This window comes from Lichenostomus cassidix, chromosome 14 (genome assembly GCF_008360975.1).
Source record: "Lichenostomus cassidix isolate B80296 chromosome 14, HeHo_3.0, whole genome shotgun sequence".
NCBI lineage: Eukaryota > Metazoa > Chordata > Aves > Passeriformes > Meliphagidae > Lichenostomus > Lichenostomus cassidix.
In genome coordinates, this window is record NC_139495.1 from 9,675,623 (window position 1) to 9,699,471 (window position 23,849).

General features: G+C 37.2%; 1 protein-coding gene across 2 annotated transcripts in view; it reads right to left on the minus strand.

Annotated features, from left to right (window-relative positions):
- The window catches only part of PARN (poly(A)-specific ribonuclease), a 47,634-nt gene that overhangs the window by 18,547 nt on the left and 5,238 nt on the right, over positions 1–23,849 (minus strand). For both annotated transcript variants that reach the window (XM_085074828.1, XM_085074830.1), the window contains 11 exons: positions 22,542–22,584; positions 21,825–21,905; positions 19,701–19,757; positions 18,792–18,869; positions 17,607–17,650; positions 17,063–17,105; positions 15,296–15,371; positions 14,314–14,424; positions 14,159–14,228; positions 7,620–7,675; positions 4,069–4,155 (listed from right to left, as the gene is read on the minus strand). In XM_085074828.1, coding sequence (XP_084930954.1) covers positions 4,069–4,155; positions 7,620–7,675; positions 14,159–14,228; positions 14,314–14,424; positions 15,296–15,371; positions 17,063–17,105; positions 17,607–17,650; positions 18,792–18,869; positions 19,701–19,757; positions 21,825–21,905; positions 22,542–22,584 — 746 coding nt within the window. The remainder of the gene's footprint in view (positions 1–4,068; positions 4,156–7,619; positions 7,676–14,158; positions 14,229–14,313; positions 14,425–15,295; positions 15,372–17,062; positions 17,106–17,606; positions 17,651–18,791; positions 18,870–19,700; positions 19,758–21,824; positions 21,906–22,541; positions 22,585–23,849) is intronic.

Sequence of the window (23,849 nt, forward strand, 5' to 3'; positions counted from 1 at the left end):
GGCTTCTGTATGATTCTACTAAATAAATTGAGCAAATTTTCTGGGAATTTCAGCCCTTTACTCAAATAAAGAACAGCTCTTCGAGTAATTATAAATTGCAGTCAAGCAGGGTAGGCAGAAGAGTGATCACATGAATGGAGAGCTCCACTATTGGGACACTAAATCTTCAAACTCTGGTTTGTTTGGATCCCACTATACATAATTTCCTGGATGTGCAATAAAAACTTAATTTGAGTCAATATGAGGACAAATGCACAAAATCATGGACCTCATTTGGAAGCTGTTACAATGGAACAGTGACTGGAAATAAGTTCCTCTATTCATCAAGCAGTTAGTGCATTTTCTATGTGAATGGCTTAAAATGTCACATTAGCACTAAAAGAGCTCATAATCAAGCAAAAGCAGAGGAAAGGATTCCCATTCCAGACACAAGGTCTTATTATAGTCTGAAATCCATTTACATCTCCTGTCCTTATCTAAATGCGTTACTGTAAGTACAATTCAGATATTGAAAATTGGTGCCATTTTTTTCACGTAGAGTAGGAAATCAATTTATGTATAATGTTACACCACCATTTAACCTTCAGACACTACAAGGTTAAAAACAATGATGCAAAAAGGCTGAAAATACATTTATTCTCAGTTGTTTAATCTATTGAAATCTAATTTAGTCTACAGGTTACAAGGTTATAGAAATCTCTTCTGAAATCTAGCCAGATTATAAACAGATTTTCTAATTATAAAAAAATAAAAGCCTACATCGATTTCATTCACATGTGATATATTTGAGTAGCCAGCTATTTAGAAGTTTAAGTTATAATCATTTTGATCATTGCCAAAACCATAATTAATTCAGTATGGTTTCTGACATCTCCCTGTACTGAAGGGCTAAGGCTGCTATTAAGATGAGCCTACACCGAGAAGTTAGATTTTCTTTGAACACTTTTTAGGGCACACAAATTCAATTTTTAATAATTCTGTCCTTGAAGAACACAGAACTTTGCTGCCTATGGGTAAGGGTCTTTACAGAAGGGAGAACACCCTTTTGACAGGACACTAACATTTCCCAACACAAGAAAAGCCTGAGCCGACTTATGATTGCAACTTAAAACTGTACTGCATTTGGTAGGACTCTGACAGTGAGCTTCTTTGAAAGGACAGAAATTACTGCACAAATTCATATTGTTCCACACACATTGACAAGTCATTGCTTTAAAATTCTTTGTATATCAAGTTCTCCATTTTTGTATTACTAATTACAAAATTTTTAAACAATCGTCTGAGACATCTGAGACCATATTCTCTCATAACTCTGGAACACAGAAATGCTGTCCAGACAGTGTTCCTTTCCTATATATACAGTTAATTAATTTCCATCTACCTGAGCAAACGGAAAGATCAGAAAGAAAAATTCTCCTGAATGTCTGGCAGTTGTGTCCTCGGTGTAAAATAAGAAAGAGGATCACTGATAGACCAAAAAAAAAAAATCTCCTGAAGGAATTCAGCTGCTATTCAAATGAACTTCAGTGTCCATATTTTCACTAAGTGCCAAATGAAAATAAATCAATAAAAAACCAGTCTATTGGTGGCACATCATTTCAGTATCAGATCCTTACTCATTGTTGCAGAAAGGCTGCTGCACTCTATTTGACTTCTGACTTTGTATTTTTAGCTAATAAAGGGTTTCAATGCCTGCCAACATATGTTCCCTTTATACTCCGATTTATACAGTTTAAATATAGAATTTAAAGAAAGTCAAACATTAAATAGAGGACACTGAGTTACAATCTGAAGCGAACTGCAACAAATGCTCTTATGCAACTCTCCATGCTTAAGAGATGCTCTCTTCAGACTATGCCACATTGCATTATTATTCTGAAGAAAGAATTTAGGAGAGATAAGATTAATAAATTAAATTGTTCAGCAGTACTGCTAAGCATTCAGTAAATGTTGTGCATTTCAAAAGTATGGTGAAATGCAAATAAAGCTCTGGAAAGCAAATGCATCTGCACTTGCAGGTCAGTATTTAGCAATCACCAGAGCCCTGTGCCAGCTCACTGCAAGGCCAATCCAGATAAGTCATGGATGGCAGCAATGTAATGGAATACCAACTCTAGAGAAATAAACCAGGAAACACCTCTCCTTGCACTTCTAGAATATATCAAGAGTCTTCAGCAGTTTGAAGAATGCCATTGGTGGCCTATGACATGAAGGTGCAAGTAACATGCATTTTTTCTAAAAATAAATTTGAAAATGTTCTCTATATAAACTCAAACATGCAAACAATATTTAATCCACAGGATAAAATTATACTGATGGATTACATCACTGAAACATTTTTCCTTTTTCATACTCTATTCTTATATATTTCCTACACAACTTTTACAGGTATTTAAGTAGTAGTTTTTATAGTACATTGATAGTATGAGTTTTAATTAAAAACCCAAAGACATTCACTTATGTAGAAGTGAAGGTGATATACTAAAGCTGTATTCTACCAAATCCTGTTTTAATGGTTTCATATTTCACATAAGCACAACCAAACACAAATTTAAGAGTCTAAAGTAAGCGTTCTAAGAGACTGCATAGTGCTGCAAGTACTTGTACAGTGAAACTACATTCACCCCTGAGACTATAAAAACATCCTGCATGAACAGGTGTCCACTTGGTATGCAGGCAGTCCTGAAGGATTCCGGAATCATGCACACCCCTTCTAGAGCAGCAAACGTAAACCACTTCCAAGTGTGACACTGCAGCCCTTCAGCTGTTTCACTGCTTTTGTTAGAAGCTTCATGGAAGATAACTCTGCTTCAACTCATTCTAAAATAACTTTTCTGTAAAATTCAATTAATACTGCTGATTTCAAAACACTTTTCTTTAACTGCTATAAATCATGCCTGTTACTGCCTTTTTTTTTTGTTTGTTTTTGGCAAATTGCTCAACCTCACGCTGTGCCACTCTGCCTCTGTCCACCTACAACTAGGGAAGCATGGGTACTTCTGTATTCCAGAATTTGGGAAGGAATAATCTGCAGTTTCTTTGAGACACCATGGCAATAAGACCTAAACAAAAATATAGATTAATTATTGAACCTGGAGCTTGTAAACCGAAATTTGAAAACATTCAGCTCTACAATCTGAAATGCGAGAATTGGCAATTCCCAAATCCAGCGTTTTGCGGTGTGCAAGTGCGCCCCCTGGCGGCGGTGCTGTCCCCGCGTGACACACTGACACAGGGAAAACCGGAGCTGAGGGTTTAAAAACCTATGGAAACAGAGGCCAAAGGGATGTTCCTTGCCCTAGAACAGCAATCCCAGGAGAACCCCTGTCATCTCTACATTCTCACATTCTACATTGCCCAGTCAGGACTATTAAATCTCATCCACTCCACTGGCCTTGTGCTGCAGTGAAAATCAAATTGTCAGAAGGAACTGAGGGAGTTTTATACAGGTCCAGAGACCCTGCACAGACAGAGTACCAAGCCACAAGAGATAAGGATCAGGAGACCATCATTAACTAGTTCAGCTCTCTAGGCACCTACATTTTATACTTCTACTTAGTAGAGCAACAACAGCACTACAGGTCCTCAGTTGTTAAACACCTTTTTTGCTGTTTCTTCTGACTTGGATGGTGATCACAACCTTGAAATCAAATTAGTTGATTTTCAAGCTTGCTTACTTGCCTAGACTTACATACACTGCAGTTTGGCTTTATGCAGACTTCAGGATGAACCCTGTTCCTAAAACCTCGATCTGCCTTTCACACCAATCCCCATTCCCTTTCTTACCTCCTTTCAGGAGAGGCTATATATAGAAGGATAAAAGACTCACAATATTCAACAAGCACCCCATATAAAGTTTTCTAAAGAGCAGTTAATAAGACCAGTAATTTTCAACACATCATTACAAAGTCCACAGGACACCATTCAATAATTACAAGAAGAGATTCATCGTTACCTACACTAGGAGGAAGTCTGCATCAACAGACTAAAATAACAAAGCAAACCAGATTTATTGCTAATAATAAGAAAAAATAAAAAAGGTAAGGAAAGATAGACTATATCACTCACCAAAGGCACTGAAAAGCTGGTATAGGTCACTAGTCTTCCACTCTTTGGGAAAAGTAACATGAAGAACATGATCTCGTTTTGGCTGCACTACAAAACAAAAACGCTTTTGTTAAAATAAGAGTCACTTACTAGTATCTTTAGAATATCCTAAAAACAGTCATCTTTTAACCCCCACTTCCTTTTTTAAATAAGAAAATAGGCCAAGATCTATTAAACCACACCAGGCACAGTGAGAAGATGCCTGCACTTAGGCATGACAGATATACTAAATCCTACTAGCTCATCTGTAAAAGAAATTGAAACAGCGTTTCATGCAGTGGGAAACGTCCACTAATTTAGTCCTTCCCATCCCTTGCACCAAACCAAATTCAAGGACAGAAGAAAAAAACAACAGCCCCTTCATGCTCCACCTTTAAAAAATTCCTATTACGGATTCAATTTTGCCATTTTTCCATCAATAAAAAACTTCCTGTGAAACAATGTTCAACTCAGCTTTCATATAATATTAGGTACAAGCTAGCATATACAACTGACTTTTTATTATTATTTAAAATTACAATTAAAAAAAAGCTTAATAAGGCCAACATCTAAAGAAGTACAAAAGAAGTCTATAGTGTACATAGAAAGTAATTTGGAACTTAGTGATTTTGAGAGAGAGAATCCAAATCAAACTGCTGGAAATCGTAAGAGTACAGCAGAAATTATCACTATATATCTTACTTTTACACACTTCTCCCTGAAGTTTCTTTCACTAGAAACATGAGCCTTTATAACCTGTGAATTCCAATCATAAATAAACAAGTGGATCACTATTTTCAGGTGCAAAGATGCTGCAATATTTTACGTTTTCCTATAAAACCATTTGCAAATCATTAATTGGGCCTCTCCACAGGTATCTGCAGAGATCTATTTTGTTATGCATGACACATTGCCAAGTCTTATGTGTTGTTTCACATTTGATGACAGAGGCTGAACCATTAAAGTCCAGTGCTCCACTTTGCAATGTTCTGCTCCACTTTCTTCAAGGTAACTCAAGGGTTAACTACAAACGGCTTGATGGGATCAGATTTTAATCTGACCACCTGGTAACACTCTCAGGAAAAGCTTCTCTCTTCTTTTGGTATAGAGACATAGGGACTGTTTTTCATTTTAGTGAATAAATTAGTGAATTACCCTCCTGAATTCTTTTGTAATACAAACTTTTCTAGTTTCTGAAGTCCTTAGCTTTCAGCATTAAAACTGGAGAGCTTTCCAAGGCAGATGTCCAAAATCAGACCATCAACCACTTCTTACTGCTAAGTGTCTTCATCTGTTTCACCTGAACAAGTCAGTTAGCCTGAGTTTACCAGAAACTCCCTAGTAATAAATTACAGGTGTACATGAGCACTGAGAGCTCACTCAGGCTGGACAGAGACACAAGCAGTTATAAAGGCAATACCTTCATGAGCAGAGGTGAAATCCTGTTCCCTAAATCTGCTACTTAAACTAAAAGGACACCACATTTAAGGACTAAAATTCAATTTTTTTGCATTATATGAGTCAAATACCAAGCCCCCACAAGCAACAGAAGATCAATTGATTGCTGTACAGCCTAGTGAACAGAGAGCAACTCAAAGTTTAATCATTTGTAATCCAGTAGTAGAAAACTGTAGCATGAACAACTCCAGTTTCAGATATTACAGCCTTTTTATATTGATTAATAAACTATTCCTAACCTTCCTGTATCAGTTTGTCCCTAAATTCACTGCGAATCTGCTGTCAACACCTCTAACTTCTACCTACTCAGGTGAAAAAGATTTGACTTTTATTCTGCTTTGCAATTATTTTGTGTGGCAACTTCATTCTTTTAAACGAGTTTCTAATACACAGTAATGAAAGAAGACGATGAAAGTCACATTCATTCTATTTAACCTAACTGAAATCCGCTATTTCAAGAAAAATAGCACAAACTTGCTGTGTTACTACACAACAAACAAACAAACCACAACTTCCAACAGTCACCCAGCTAGCTGTGCCTCAATCTCTTTTTAAAAAATACAGACTCCAAGTGCACCTACCATTGAAACAAGGCTATATTCTTTATATGGCTTTGCCTCTCTGCAAAACTGTCCCCACAGACAACCACCAGACAGCTTCCTCAACCTACAGTAGTGTTTACATCTCAGAATAGCAACAAAAGTGTCTAGAACAGCCAGTCCAACATGCCACCCCCTGAGTGCTTTCCCTTCCGAGGCTTAGAAAGCCTCCCTGGCTCAGGTTCTCCTGTAACATCTGCATCAGTCTGCTCTACAGGAGCGGCTTTCAGATAAAAGAGACAGACTCTCAGAGGCAGACTCTTTTTTGGCAACCCTTCTTGGCAAAGTATCAAAACAATCCTGTAAGTTGGCCAGCAAGTGGAAGTAGCATCTTTACAAATTAGTAGCTTTGGCATTCTCTCAATGACCCAAAGTATTTACCCATTCTTCCACTAAGTATCAAACAGTTGGGGAAGGAAGATGCAACGTAATTAGATTACCATTCCAACAGATCCACAGAGCCAGAGCTCAGTGATCTGACCACCTAACTGAATTTAAAATTAAATATATGCCCTTACTGCATGTATTTCCCTCTCCAACAGTTACTTCCATCTCTCCAGAACTGCATTCTGTTACTATTAAACTGGCATCTAATAGAGTCACACTCCAGTCGGAGCTTTCCGATGCAAGAAGTGGAAAATGTCTCCCCATCAGCATTGCTTCCAAATGGGTATAATTTTCAAGACATCGTGTATCTGACTTCATAATATAAAATTAAGCTTTCACCTAGTCAAGGACCAGATTGACCTCCAGAGCTTCACATTTTCCTAAGTTAAGGCATCAGTGGAAACACTCATCCAAAGGTTTCCTCCTCATAATGAAACATCCCATAAGAGTAAGGACATTTTTTACATTAGTAAAATCTCTTTTCCGTTAAATGTATTATCAACTAATTACAGCTCCAGGCCTGTAAACTGAAATAACCTGAAACATAAAAATGTTTTAAGTAATGTTTTTCCATTATCATAATTCCATGCGGCACATCTGCTGTTGAGGTTGAAGATAAGGAGAGGTACTGCTGCACATCAATTCAAAGAACAAAGTGGCCACCAGGTTTTGAGAACCATTTGTTATACGCTAATTTGCATCCTGCACCTAGTGCTGGGGTGAGAGGACAGTGTTAAGATCCCACTTTTTATGTGCCATGGTACATAAGAATAGTGACCCAAAATAACCATAAAACTGTTAATTTTGAATTCTTTCATTTAGTAACATTAACGTAATTTGTTCTCATTAACCCCATTTATAATGCAGATTCTCTGGTCAAAGTTGAAGAATTTCTGTGTTTACTATTTTTTTTAAGAAAATAAAAGGGAGCAGATATTTAAATAATTTCATAAGTTGCTAATAATCTAAACACAGCTGACAGATATGCTGATATCCCATGCTATAGATACATATAATTAATCTTTACACTTCCTCCTCCAGGAAGTTTGTCAGAATGGTACTAAGTTTACAGTGAAAGAAGCTACTTACAGTCTGGTCCTTCCAAATTGAGATATGGTATGTCCATTACTCTCATAAGAAATAGCCTAAAGCAAAATGGAAAAGAACCATTAGCAAATTGCTGCCTGAAGACCTTTTCCTTTTCACACTCTTTCTACATGTTTCTTCTGAAGAAGCAGAATTAACCAACCCAAACTTATCTTAAGCTATGTTAAAACAAACAAAGTCTAATCTCTTATTCAACCACCAGATTCAAAAAGTTACTTGGCATTATGCCTGCAATTTTACTTATTCAAGAAAACAAGGAGAAAAAAGCCCCAAATTGTTACTGTTGAAAACAATTAAGACAAGTGGGGAAGGAACACGTAACAAGTGGCAGCTCTGCGCAGTAAGAGCCCTTTGCACAGTGGGTAGTGTAAAAGCTGCCATCATTCTAAACACACATAAATCTCCCCATTTTCTGAGCACTTCACCATGCTTTAGACAGAATGGATCTTAAAACCTAAAACTGCAAAAGCCATCATGACTTCTTCAGAGATAACTGGAATGAGTCTTTTCCTCTTTAACATGTAACTGAAGAGTTTCTCAAAACATTCAAGAAATGCTTTTAATAAAAGCTCTTACTCAGCTCTGAAAAATATTTCCTTCCAAAATAAGATAAACAGCCTAAAATCCTGTCATAGGTACCGATGCCACATTGATGTTACACAACATTTGCTGTGTAGAGTGTTCACTGGAGGGCTAAAATAAATAACTTGTCCATCGTAACTTTAAAAAGCTTCTAAAATGCTTATCAGATTACAGTTACAGCATTCAACTAAGTACTAACTGATGTAAACAGCTGATAAAAACATTTTAAGTGTACAGACTGATCTGTAAGTCCCTAGAGATTCTTTGTATCATACCACACTCACTAGCAGTTTCTAAGAGTTAGGATATCATGCCTTTACGATTCCCCGTATCACTGAAAAGTCTACTGAAATACAGTTGTTAACTTGTTTTTGCTCTAAATAGGAGAAAGAAAAAAGCCCCAAACACTGAGGTAAAATGTACTGTATGACAGGTTCACATGTGAGCCACAGGGTGAGAGAACTGTCCCCAGTTGTGCCACACACTGTCCCATCCAATTTATCTTCCTGAGTCTCAGGGAAGGTATGGTATAACATGCACTGCATCCCTCTGAGCACTGCAGCACCTAAAAGGAACTTTATCTATAAAAATTAGAAACAGCTTCAACAATTAACTTCAGGAACTTCACCAATTCCAGCACAGTACTGAGTGATAAAGACATTCTACAAAGAAGCCAGAGTTTCTTCTTATGTTTAGCCTCAGGTGCCAGATTCCTGTAGACTTGGCTTCATCATACCTGTCTAAACTGAAGAGTGGCATCTTGGGAATCAAGCTTCAAAACACAGCTTCCACAAGGAAACAAAGGAAGATATCCTTCCTCTGACATACCCTAGAGATCCAGGGTAATAGTGACAGCACTGTTGCTCAAAAATGAAACAAAAAAAGCCATCTACTCAGAAAACAAGGAGGCACAGTGATCACACCACAAGGGTATCTTTGACGGAATTAAAGGGAGGGGGAAAACAAAGAAAGGAGCATGGGGCACATCATCCAAGGAGCAATAGAAGGGATATGACTACATTCCACCTCTGGTGGAAGACATCAGGCAGGATCACAACACTGTAACAGGCATCCAGCTGGGCAGAAAAGAACTGGGATCTGTGCTCTGCTAGTAAGCTGGACTGCAGACTGCCAGAAGACGCTCAATTTGATTTATTACCTATGATTTGTGCTCACATCTTCATCTGAAATAAGGTCAAGGTCATTGTTAGTAGGAGACACAGCCTTCTTCAGACCCCAGTGCAGAGAAAGAGCACAGCCTAAATAGGCTAAATACAGTATTTTTAGTGGACAATAAGAGCAGTTTAGTATCTGCTAGATAGAGGATGTCCATTATCCATGCAGGATAGGAAAAGTGGGGGGTTTTACAAAAAAAAAAAAAAAAAAAAAAAAGCAGGTTTGTTTTAAGCTGACCTGTCTGAACAAACTTTTGCAAAGTTCTTGAAACCAACTACTTTTTAAAGCACTCAAATAGTTAGTTTAAGTTTTGTAGGTAGTAGTTTTCTTGAAAATAAAGATGATGTCTACTAAAAACACAACAAAAACTTCTGGTGAGAACACTAGTTAAGCTTCCCTCCCCCAGGATTATCATATTGAAGCAAGCTATACAGTGGCCAACAGCAAGAACAGACTTATGCCAAGAAAAAAATATATATATATCTGAAATTAATTAAGATCAGTTTTTTATTGCCTGAGACAAATCCTACATTTATTTGTTTGGCCAAACAATTATGTCACTAAACAGCATATACACACACAAACACACATACTCCCTGTAGTCTAAATAGTCCTTTTAATATTTAGTGCACTTCAAGTATGTTACAGAATTAACTTCATCTTGTAGCACTAACTTACACCACATGGATTATGAACACTGAGTTCCAACATAATTCATAATTAAGAATCCATAACTATGGTTCTAAGATTCCTCACCTGTCTGCAGAACATTAATAAGGCTTTTCTGTATGACAGCATGAACACTTTATTAAATTAGCAAGATTCATGAAGTTGTGAGTTAATGTTGTGAAAATCAATGTCACAGCTACATTTCTTTACAAGCTAAGCAGACCAAGCTACAAAAAAAGTTATTTCCTACACTGTTTAGGGACTACAGTCAGAGGACAGAGATCCATTTCTCCATAAGAACTCTGAGGTATTTTGAGGTAGCTACTTGGAAGACAATTGTTTCTGTGGCAAGTCAAGTAAAATGAGAAGAGGAATGCTATCATTGTGCCATTCACATAAACGTCTCAAGAAGTCAACACTGTTCCTCTGCACTGAGCTAGCATGAAAGTTTTCCCAGCTGTGTGATGAACTGTGTAGAGAAACCGACCCAGCTGAAAAAAGAAAAAGCATCTTTTTAAACCCAGCTCAGATTACCAGTCCAGGTCAGTGACTATTTCAGCCACATGTGGCTGCAAGAACAAGAAGAGCGACTGTTCATTCCTACACTGTGAGTGGAAAGTTATTGGTCAAACTGTACAAAAGCACACCAATCTCCTTTTGCAATAATTTTGCAAAGAAAATTTAATATAGAAAAGCTGATGGATTTGCAATACATGCCAGAGAACCCAGCTCCCTTTGAGAAAATTTTCACAAATATAGCACAAAACCAAGTGATTTACATGGATTTTGGTTTCTGATATCCATTTTATTAAAAAAACATTTCTAAGATAATTTATATTTCTACAGATCATGACGCTATTCAGCTCCATAAAACATGGTGTTCTCATTTCTCTACACCTCTTCCACGCCCTGCCTCCAGCTCCATCAAGAGAATAAACAGCATTCGAACAACCCAAAGAGACAGAAAAGAACATTGTCATTAAAAGTTTGAGGTTCTCATGGGTGGGGGCAAGAAAATAAGGAAGAAAAGAGCTGTTGCCCTAAACCAAACAGTCAAAAAATTTCAAATCAACTCCAAAGTACATGACGCAATAACAGTATCCAAATGATACACATAAGAGTTTAGATACTGCAATAAAGAGTCCCATCTCAACTCGTAAATGTTCATCAGGGATTACTCACAGCAGACGAACAGGATTTTTCAAAGATGTTGTATATACAATAAAGCATAAAGATTACAGAAATGCATCTCTGGAATTCCTGGCTTATTGAGTTGTTTATCATATAACTCACTGCATTATGCCTAAAAGAGCCAAACAACCCTAAGGCAAAGTCTGTTTTTAATCAGTTCCACTCTCACAAAAGTCCTAAAACTAAAGATTTTACCTATGTTCATCATTAACCTTTATGAACATTAACCTATATTGGCCATCACTCTTGAACAGCAAGCCAGGAAGTTCCATAATTTTGCTGATACAATGAAAGACATTAAATTTATTCTTGAAAAAGCTATCACCTTCATTTGAAAGCTAAGTTAATAAAAATCAGAGTTTGATGTTTCAATTTTGTATTTACTCTCACTAATCACAGTAGTGACAAGCCCATTCAAACAGGAAACATTTCCAAAATCCTAGCAATGATGTGAAAGTTTCATCACTAAACCGTATTTAAGTATTAACATCTAATATTCAGAGATATTCAGAGATCTTGAAATTAAGACTTTATGAGCAACCCCAAGAATCATGGTCTGCTTTAAAGAACATTTGCAAGACTATCTTGATAATAGCTCAAACAGAGCTGCTTCTAAAAGCTGCCTTACAATAAACTCCTGTCCTCAGCTTCTTTCAGGAAAAAATTTGTGACATAAGGTATAACCTTCATTTGTTTAGCTTACTGTTTGCATGCTGTAGTTTGTGTTTTGCTTGAAGAACATGACTACAGCACAAAGGAAAAGGTTTCCTTGTTCTGACTGCTGCCCACAGGATCAGGTAGAACTTCTGGAGGAAGGAGGAAGATAGTTTTTTTTTCTCCCCAGTAGGAAGAGAGAATGCTCAGCTAGGGAAAGATTCTAGACCACAAACTAGGGACAACTAGATGTAGCAGGAAGGTGGCTGGCAGCCCAGAGCACACCTGCCAAAAAGGCCCAGAAGCAACACACTCACTAGGCACCCTTGGGTACCTCTGAACTGCAGAGCCCTGGATGCTACTACAGGTGCTAAAAACACCAAGTGCTGCAGACAGAGACCAACTGAACAGAGCAAGAGACTTGTTCATTTAAATACCTCACAGCCCTGACTTCTGACACGTACTTAAATCTTCTTTATTTAAAAAATAAGTAGAATTATCTTATTCTGGTTTGTTAGTTTGCATTATAGGAGAAAGAAAACCAGCTTAAAATACAAGCCTTCACCTGCTCACTGTAAGGAAAAGGTGAGATAGCCTCATCTCTAGGCTCTGACTTAGGTGATGTGGCAGATGTTAGTTAGAATACGGCTAAGCTACTAAAATCGTGTGAAAGTAAGATGTGGAAAGTCTTCCAGGTTTCCATGATTCAAAAATAATATACAGCTTTTCTGAAACAAGAAGCTACAAGTTCTGAATAATGACAGAATGGATAAACATTCTTTTCTAGCAAACAGTAATTTTCAGTTCTTGCTTAAAAAAAGGAAAAAAAAAAGGCAGCTGTTTTCCCTACAATTTTTTTGTTAACTCTTCCTTCCATTACAGTTAGGCAGCATTAACTCTGAAGCCAGAACAGACACAGCAAGCTTCCTTTCACTCTCAGAACTCTGAAATGTCACTGCTAGAGGAATGTCATATTTGAAGTACACAATTAATTTGAAAAGCTTAAATTTAACGTATTATTGTGACAGTTGCAGAAGCTGCAGTTTGTGCTTGTTGCAAATATGCATTTCTAGAAAGAATTTTGGTTAATGATTGAAAAATTAACCTGCTTAACTGGCATCTACTAGCTGCCATGTGTGTGTGTTGGTGTTCCTGAAAACAACCTACAACAAATCCCATCTTAAAATGAAATTGTGCTGATCAATCTTATCTTCACCTTCAAATCAAGCAGTCACTGTGGGTCCATGTTTTATCTAGGGAATATTTGTAAGATCTGCTAAAATATACGGAGTTACTGCCTCACGTCTCAGTGTCAAGAGATTCACATAACTGCTCTCACTATAATAATACAACTTTCAGAACAATGAAAGGTGAAAGCCACTGATCACAATTATTTCCTCATTTGTGTGGGCCATCTGAAGCTAAAATAATTAATTTTGCCAACTCTTGTATTACTTGGTTTGAAAGGATGGAATTTATCACAAATTTAAACAGAGTAAGTTCTAGAATCTTTTTGTCAACTCCTTTTCCTTTATGTAACACATTTTAGTACCTTTAGAAGTTTCCTAAGGTAAAATCTACAGATTAAATATGTAGAGAATCAAATCTGTGCATAAAGGCTTCTAGATTCCTCAGTTCTTACTTCCATTTGTTCAAGGAGTTTGCATGAAGATCCAATTCAAAAGTAAAATACTGCTCATAGCACCATCTCATAACTCACACACGTATGTTTCTTATGCCATCTTAGAAATGGGTTACCCAACAATGTTAATACCAGTGCTTTGTGTTCCTTGGATTGACATTACCATATGGAGACTTCAGCTCTCCCAGACTGTTAGGTGTACTCAGTTTTCACTGTCACCAGTTTCTGAGTGTCCTACAACATAAGAGCACCTGACCAGTTTTTCTTCAGTTCCACTACTTCAGAAGCTTACTCCAGAAATAATTTTCTTAATTGTAAATACATCCTCAACTAAACATATCTAACTGGCATGGGCACGGCCATTAAAACAGGCTGGGTACTCCTGAAAGTGTCCTTTCACAGGTCAGCAGAAAGTAAACCATTCTCAAAAGAAAAGGCATTTCCTTCACAGCCTCTATCCAGCACTACCAGCATGAACCAGAAAAGCAATCAAACTTCTGTTTAAAGAGAAATGCAGTTAGCCATTGATTCCAAGGCTACAGATAGATCTGCTAAAGCTGGTGCTGTATTTCCATGTTTCAGCAGGTTTTTTAATACAACTACTTACTTGTTATAAAAAGGTTCAATGAGTTCTGATCTAGCAGACACATGGTTTTTCGGAGGACTGAGGAATGAACCTGATAAATGAAGCACAAATTCAGTATGTAATAAGCAGCTACAGACAGCACCAGGGAGAAGGTTTGGAAAAGATTTCATAGGTACCTAGGAAATTAGCCATGGAAATGAAGCACAGTCCAGTTATGTAAGCATCATATCCTGCTTCATGGAGTTGTTCAGATGCTGTATCATAACGTGGAAATCCTTCTGCACTTTCTGAGGGGAAAAAGCCATTTATAAATGTATTACCACAAAAGATAAAGATAATCCTGTATGCTTACCCACAGGCTGATTTTGTCAGACCATTACATCACTCAGAGAATTTTATAAAATTTTCAGAATCTTTGAAACTTCTTAAGTTCTTGAAAAGGCAATTTTGTTTGGCATTTTTAAATACGAAAAGGCTCCTAAGATGGAAAGTATTTCCTAATAAAAAGCCCTTAATCCCCAGACCTACTTAGCCAAAATGGAGTGTTAATTCTAAGACAATGACAGTAGGATTCCCCACAAAGAATATCTTCACTCTTCAGTATTACCCTCCCTTTTCTAAATCAGCAGCTTAAGAAAAATTCCAGAACCTTGAGCTAAGCTTGCCCTTTGATTACATATCCTTGTGCTCACCTCAAAGCAAAAAAAAAAACATTTTCCTACTAAAGGAACCTCAATAATTTCTAGAACACACACAACTGGTCACTACTGTGTAAGTTTTCTTGGTTTAGTTTGTCCAAGTGCCTCTTGGAGTGCTCTGGCTTTGATCTGAAGGACAACAACCAAATGAAAGTTTTAAACCAATTTCAAATTAATCCTCAAAAATTAATCTAAAAAAACATCCCAGAAGATGGTGAAGCTGCTGTTTACTGCACACATCCATTCTTTTACTATCTGGATTCCTATTAAGTTCTGGTCACACTTCCAAATAAAACTGCACTGTAGGTATAACGCCCTCATTTCAAGTCCCTTCATCAAAACATCAAGTAGTAGTACAGGAATTTATATTTCAGACCAAGAACAAAAATAATCAAAACATTTTGTTTCCTCTGGAAGAAGAAAACACTTCAGAAATAAGAGCATTTTGATATATCCTTACCAACTTTAGGAGGGCTGAATGGAACCTCTTTTAAACGCTTTTCCAGTTCTGCAAGTGATGTATTATTAATGATCTCCTGCAAGAAAAGCCATCATTAACTGCCAATGCCAAGCACATTTTCCCTGGAAACTGAAATCAAATAGGATCAAATGAGTATTTACTGCTGCCACCTTGTGTTCTCTAAGGATTTACACTTAGCCCCATTTCAAACTAATGCACCAGAGGTGTGTCATGACAAATTTCAAAGTTAACTTGCCTCACCTGCATCATAATGAGTCATAAGCGTTAATTAATACTTCTCAGAATTATTGATTAATTGTGCCACAGTAATATTTCTATCTGAATCTGGTTTCATGCAGGGCACATGTGGCAAGGGAAAAGGCAACACAAACAGCAAGCCAAAATATTCTAAATATTGATCATAATGGTTGAGGTCATTCAAGGTGAGTATTGAAATGTGCTTGCTGACTGGACATTCCTGAATAGTTTTTTAAGTGTGAATACTGCTGATTTAAAGTAATACAGAGACAGTGAAAGAAGCCTGACAATCAGAAAATTGCTCCTACACTTCAACTGAGCTGAGCAGCATCATTGAATCTACATATGCATGAAAACGACAAAGCCACAAAGATGTATTACAGATTAATTTCTTACTGAAGTTCTTCATCAAATACATGTTGCCAATCAGTACAGTGGAGACATGCAGAATCAACAGCCAGGGAAAGCAAAACATCTCACACAATCTTTCTTAAAGTTGTTTGAGACTTATGAGGACCAGATTTCCTTTGGTTCTGAATCAAGCTTAGCTGTTTACATTCCTCATCAAGTCTGCAGACTGAAGAGTTATCAAGAACCAAGTACAACGAACAAGCTCAAATGATGCATCAATTTGGCAACCCAAAGCAGCATTTCGTAACAACAGCCTAAGAACCCAAGCACCTGCTCTGAAATTACAAATATCAACATAACTGTACCAACCATAAAACCCGTGGAGGATTCTTACTTTTCAGAATGCCAAAGCCTCTATTCTTACCACAGCAGTGTGAAACACAAACCTGACAATACCTACAAGTATATTTTAGTAAGGCTTTGTTATGCAATGCTCTCGAGTCACAGAGTTATGCACAAAGATAGATGCTGCTTCCTCAGCATGTTTTTTTAATAAATTCAAAGGCACACGGGAAAACAAGAGCTTATGAACACTTATCTCAATACTTCTTTAGAGGAATAAAATTCATGCTCTAAGAGATTTTAGGAGAAACCCATATTTTTTTTTCCTCCTGCTGACTACCCACTAAGCAATAGGCCACAAGAGAACCTAATGATGATAAAGCATTTTTCCAGAAAAATCCAAGTCAGCATTCACAGTACTCCAGGACTTTGAATATAGGAGCAGCTTCAGGTCCTATTTGTTCATGAACAGCACTTTTTTTAAACTCCTGAGGGGATGCACTACTTAACAGGAAGAAAATAATCTACAGATCACATTTTAACTACCAAAAACCATTTTGGAATTCAAAGCTGCCAGGTTACCTTAAAGGTTCAAACACAAAAGTCACTAGTGGGACTTGTAGGAGAGTAAAAATTTGTGTTCTATAAATTTTGCAAGTTCAGATAAGAGGTAAAGAAAAATCATTCTTCTACAATAAAAGGAGCATCAGAGAAAACATTATTAGATGTTTTTCTCTAAAAAGAAATATAATTTGTTTCAATACACATATTAATGCAAGTTTGTATCCTCCAAATCATTCTATAATATTAATTTACCTTAAAAGGTTGTGTACTTGCCATCAGTTTAGTATCCAGTAACCTAGAAACAAAACAAGAGCTAAATAGGTTGAAACAGAAGAATGCCCATTTTGCCAAATCCTCAAAAAACGTTTTAGTGTATTAGCTGGGAAACAGCAGATACACCCTACTGAAAATTACTGCTGGATCTTGGAACAGCCAACACATTCCTTGGCTTTGTTCAGCATGAAAAAGGACAGCAACTAAGGAACAGCAAGAGATGCAAACAACTAGTATAAATAAATCTTGTTCCAAATGAAGTATATGCTCAAAACACCAAACATCATGCCAAAACCAGGGGAGTAGCAAAGGTGCATCTTTTGCCAAGAAGTGAACCAACAGCACTGCTTTTCCAAAAAAAAAAAAAAAAAGAAAAGCTACTCAGGAACACTTTAAAAATTGTATTTGCCTAACTTGATCCAAATTTCTTTTCCAGTAACAGCTAGGGTACAGGGCTAGGACAAACAAGATCAGCTTGCTAAGACTATACTGAAATGGTTGAAAGTTTGAACTAAGAACTTACCGGGGAAAGACACATGATGTTACTTCCTTGAACTCACTTAGGTCCTAATTTAACATTAAACCGGAAGATAAAATCCAAGTCAGTGAACTGTTTACAGCCTCAGGAGGACAGATAGCAGTAGCTACAATAATCCAAACAGTCTCTAAAAGTGAGCTACAGTAACTGAATTCTCACCATGTAAGAGATGTATCTGTCAGCACTACCATAGACACCATCTGCAATTGCACACAACTACAGACTAAGTATTTCTGATTTGTCTGTGATTAGTAATTAGGTGTTCTATCACTGCCAACACCTTATCCTATTCTATAACCTGGGCTACCTCTAATTCCAGCCTAGTTAACAGTTCTTCTTAAGTGTTCCCAGCATTTAGCATTTCAATGGAATATAAGCAGTCACTCCAGATATTCAGTGACTGCCTACAGGTTTAGATCAGCCAAGTGTCAAAAGTACAGGAACAACTAACAATTGCTTATGTTCCAACACCATCCAGACAGGTCCCAAACTTCTTTTTCCCATCTTACAATCAATTCCTTCCCATAACACCCACAAGCCCTTTAAGACTGCAAGTAACAATGTCATATGAGGCATCCTTCCAGTAAGAGCTTTGGGGTCTTCAGACAATATTCTTGGCGCCAATACATTGCTTAGTTTAACTGAACTGTGAGACTGTCCAGACATGAGCTGTCAGACTGCCCTGCTGCAGTCAAAGTGTGCTCCCTCCAATTATTCTAACATTACACCTCTTCACCCCGGTGAATATCATCCTGCTACAAGACTGCTTATCATTTGAAGTGTACTATATTATAGGAAAGCACATAATCTCCATTTTGTAAACAACAGGATAAACACCACAATTGTTCTGAAGCTCCACACCATTATCTTATAACGTCAGACAGTTAAATATATCTGATATATGCAAAAAACACAATTTCAGTATTTGATTCGAACATTTTAAAATGCAAAGGAGAACAACAGAATCCAACTAAACTTTCTAGATAAAGACTTAAGAAAATAAGGCCGTAGCCCAGAAGTAACAAATGGATGTTTTTAAAAACACTTTCCTATAATTCTTCACAGACAGACCAATTCTTCCATTCACAAGAAAGTGTGGAGAGATAAGACTAAAAGACAAATATATAAAGGCATTTATTTCATCATCGGAACACTCAAAAGATTACTTACATCAGGCAGGGGACAATAGAACTGATGTATGGTGTGCATAACATCCAGCAGCATGTTGTGCCCAATAACAAGCTTGCCCTGCAAAAAGAACATTAAATGTTTGTTACACTTCCAGTCCCAGCCATGGCAAAGGGAATCTGTAAAATCCCCTATCCCAGATGCTATCCAGGAGCAGCTGGGAACAAATACACATCAAACCTCCCCATTTGCTCCGTGCCTGGCCCACACACTCCTCCATTCTCTCAGAGCAGCCACTCCTTTTTCCTCTACTCCCAACAATTTATCACAGGCTTCTGCAGCAGCTTCAAATGTTGAGAAGATGCACTAGAACTTACAACTTGGTTTCCAGATGTAATTTATTTGACATTGAAGTAATTTCCTTTTAATTTACTTATACAACAACACACAATATATTCCTTATGGTTATAATACACAATAGGTATTAAGGGCATGGTCTGGCTTATCACAGTGCAGAACCTTTCATGCCAGATGTTGTACAAGCAAGCTCCTTCTTGAGAAAACACAAGAAGTTTTTTAAATGTTAACTTTGATTCATCTGACATGACAACAGTCCTCCTTTGATAGCCTTTAACTGCCAGGAAAAAAAAAGGGAAAAAACACACAATCATTTTAGAACAGAGAAAAAAAATCCCAAAGCTTAGATATGTAAAAGCCCTAAGAAATTGGTATTGTTGACTTTCACAGATAATAACTCTTCACATCATTCTTCAGTTTAAGAGCTTACTTAGCCAACTAGGATCAATAACTGTAAAACATGAAGCAACACAAACTTAAGTCACTTTAACTTGTATTTCACCTTTTCTTCCAAAATGTTACAGCAAGAGAGTCCTTTCTTTGAATTATTTCTTTCTTATGAACAGAGGTAGATTAAAAATCATGTTAACTTACAGAATTAGCAATGGCATGAACAACTCTGGAAAATCCTACAGCATCATTCAATTCTTCCTGTAAGCAAATATTGTTGAAATTAATGAAACATAAATACAAATATTGCCAAAACTGTACCTGAAAACTGGTAGATATACCCAGTTTGTCTCAAACTGTTTCTCAGACATAACCAAGAACAGATCACAGAGGAAATGTCAATATTTGGAGGATACAAGAGGTCAAAGCAGGATGTTGCTGACAGAATTCCTGTTTTACAAGTAGCTCGATTTCTCTGTCAAATAGGACAACTCACAGGCTGTTGCCCTGGTGCCCCTAGTGAGAATCCAAATAGCCACTCTGCCCCTTGCTCACTCCCCTCACTCAAAAATTCAAAGACAGACAACAAGACTTGTGGATAAAGATAACAAGAGCCCAACCCCTCCAGCCTCCTTGCTTTTGGAGGAGGGTGGGAGAGAAAGCTTTGACACTGTGCAAATGCTGTTCAGCAGTAGACAAAACACATGGATAGTATCACTGGTGGTGTAGCCACAAATGCAAAGCACAGCAAAATCTGGGCTGCTACAAAGAAGGGTAACTTCATCCCAACCAGAGCTGTAACAGCTGCACTCAGTTCATTGTCAGCACAGGATCTCCAGTAGTGCTCAGCAGCTATTACACTGCAAACAGCTCAGCAGATATTAAAATTAACCTACATATCTTCAGCTGTGCCTTTTACATATATTGTTTGAATCCTGCTTGTTACTTCTATTAAATCAGATTGTACTTTTATGCTAACACTAAGATTGGGGAATATACATTCTTCATTATTTATATAAACAAAACCAAGAAGAAACATTAAAATTATATACATTATATAATATTGTTGTATAAACTGACTCTTGATTGGTTGGGGGGTGTGGCTAGCACAGGCTTTTCCCATGAGAATTTTCTTGTGTTTTATAAATAAAGATAAAGTTTGGATGTTGTTGGAACAGTGTCCTAGAACTTGGACAGTGCAGGCCTGGCCAATCAGGCCTGGGGGAAGGCTTCTGACTGACCAATCTGGGTGACTTTTGAGAACTCTATATATATGATGAAATCAAAACAATAAAGGTCATTCCTTCTTGCCACTGAGAACTGGTACCTTCATTACTCTGCTAACTGCTCAACAGCAACAGGGGGGTATCTGACTACAGCACATACTTTTGTAACGGATTTTTCTTTTTCAGGTCTAGGGAAGTAATTTCTGCCTTGTGTTATCTGTCTTTATTCAACCGTAACTGAAATTCAATAAAAACATTCACTGTTACTTTAGTTCAGCTCTGAATGTCACTCATCAGAGCAAGTAATATGCCCACTAAAAATGCTTCAGAAAAATCTACTATAGCAGTAAATTGTTCCTGACTTGCCTTCTGTAAAGAGATGTCACATTAGTTAATGTCTCTTTAGATGTCTCTTTTCCCTCTTAAAAGACTTTCTGCATGGAAGTATTATTTGCTCCGTCCAAACTGACTTTATCTTGATATATGAAAGGACAAATCACAAGAGTCTGATCAAGAATTCCCACAATTCAAGTCTTAAGACCTCCTGAAACTTGCATCACTCAGGAAGCAAAATACGAAGTCCCATAAACAGTGAGAGTGCCTGAATATACCAGGCATGACCTTCTGGTCAGCTTGTAACCATAGCAGTGTTTCTCTTGAAAAATGACACATTAACTGCACAGGACACTAACTCAGACAGCCAAGAACAATCAAGCTTTGAAGCCGAAGGGGAGACTGTGAATCCAAACAATGTAACAACTTGCTCAAGAATTTCTGCAAGAAACTGATGTTTCCTATCACTAGGCCACGCTTCTGGGAGAGAGCAGATACATGAAGGAGGTATTCACTGCTCCAGAATACCCTCAATCAGTATTCCACAAAGTCTGATTTTTAAAAGTTTTTTAGAGTGCCTTGCAACTCTTTTTGTTCTGTTGCAAAGCCTGAGTTATCTGGTAGAATTTAGAAGATCAGTTTCAGCCACCCACAGCAAGCCAAAGGGAAACACTACCAAACCCTACCCCGCATTTTTACATTGCTGAGTGAAGTCAGAGATTCTCCCCCATCCTCTCTCACAAAAACAAATCAAATTGAATTTACTTACCTGCTCTTTTGCTTGTTTCTGCTGCTCTCTTCTTTTTCGTTCCTCTTCATCTACCTTACTAATAACAATGTATCTCTCCTTCTAAAATAAAAAATGTATAGTTTGAGGAATGACTGGAAAGTTCAGACTTGAGGTTGCTGCAAGTTTCTGTAAATTTACATTGTAAAGAAAACTGTCATACCTCAGCAGCAGTTACTTGGCAACACAACTGTTTCTATTGTAGGCACCACTTTATCACCTACTCCCAGAAGCCTGCTTTAGAAAGCTGTATTTGATTCATCCACCAAACCCAACTTTTCCTAAATCCAGTTTTCACTTCTCAAAAAACGTTATCAGCATTTTCTTATAAATATATTGCTTCAAATACCTTTTGGAGCAGAGACTTGTGCTGGGAAGTGAGGATACAGCATGTGATGCCGAAGTTTTTCCTCTAACATCACAATCTACTTTTCACAAATACTGAACATCAGATCCACTGTATTTTAAAACACCTTTTAATACCCATTAAAAGTAATATTAAGCCACACAAATACATGCCCACACTCCACATGTTGGGAAGATTTATTTATTTAGGAACTAGTTCACTGTATTCCAATATATGCATTTGCATAACAAAGCTCAAGTTTTAGATCTAGAAGTCAGGAGAGATGGTAAAATTGAGAACTACAATTTCCTTTAAACAGAACAAATGTTAGAGGCAATAACAGGCCTAGTTACCTTATCTGACTCCAGAGTTTCTACATGGATACCTTTTGGATACCTACATGAAAACAAATGAAAAGTACATATAAATAGCTATTCATTTGGCATCTAGCATATTGAAACCACAACAGTGATTCAGTAATTTCATGTTGCATTATTACTGTAAGTCTTAGGTGTAAAAGAATTATTACAAGTTTCTTTTTAATTTTAAATAATGGAAAATTATAAGCAATAGGCTAGTTTAACTGGTATCCTTACATTACTTAAACTGTAACTAGTACTTACATAATTTCCCATGCTATGGCTGTGGAACCTGTAACTTCTTATTTTAGTGATATTAAGTAAACATCATCTATATATTTCATCACAATCTAGAATCTTAGCTTTCAAGAAACCCAAAACAAAAATACTGGTGAGAAGGCTCTCATTTACTCGCAGCCTCAAGACAGCTTCTTTGGAGACTGCATACCTTTAACCTGTCACTTATTTAAGGATATATTAACAGCCCTTAACTTTCTGCTAGCAGTAGATTTTAATAGGAATTATTAACTCAAATGTCATCACTGCTGTTACAGGGTTGCATCATGCCACCACAATCACATTCAATTTCTAAAGTACTACCATACACAGAGCATCCAACTGATAAAAGAATGTTGCCTTTTACTGCCTAATGAATAGCAATTAGTCTCATCATCTCGTTATAATAAACTAACCACAACTGTGTTAACCACTGCAGAACCAGCAAGTTTCCTTGTCCTCCAGCTACTCCTAAAATTAGTACTGGAGAGTACATTCCAAACACTTGGGTCCTCTCCACCCTGACTCCTCAGAGTTTTGAGTCTACATCTCACTTATGAGTTGCCTCATGTGGATGCACCAAAACACTGACGCACAAGAGAACACCTCAATAGAGAAAACGACCTGTGAAGAGGTCAGGACACAATCAGTAACTTCACTGTTTTCTGCTTTAATTATCTCCATGCTACCTTCACAGCTCAGCTTTCTCTCTCCAATACACACCCACAGTGTACACAGCTGCAGTAGAGCAACACTGCTGAATGTTAAAAAAACATAACTCAAGAACACATTCTTCCATCCACTCAGAGAAGATGCAAAGATAAGTGTCAGACAAACATAAAGCTATATGCTACAGAAAGCTATAGATATTCTACCCATATATTTAAAAAATTTCACTGAAAAAATTGTTGAAAACAATTCAGCCTCCTTTCAGATTAGTTCTCAAGCTCACTTCTTGAGATTCCACTTTATAGAGAGAATCTTTGTTTTATCCACTTCCAGTGTAAGTAACAGAGTGCCAGATTC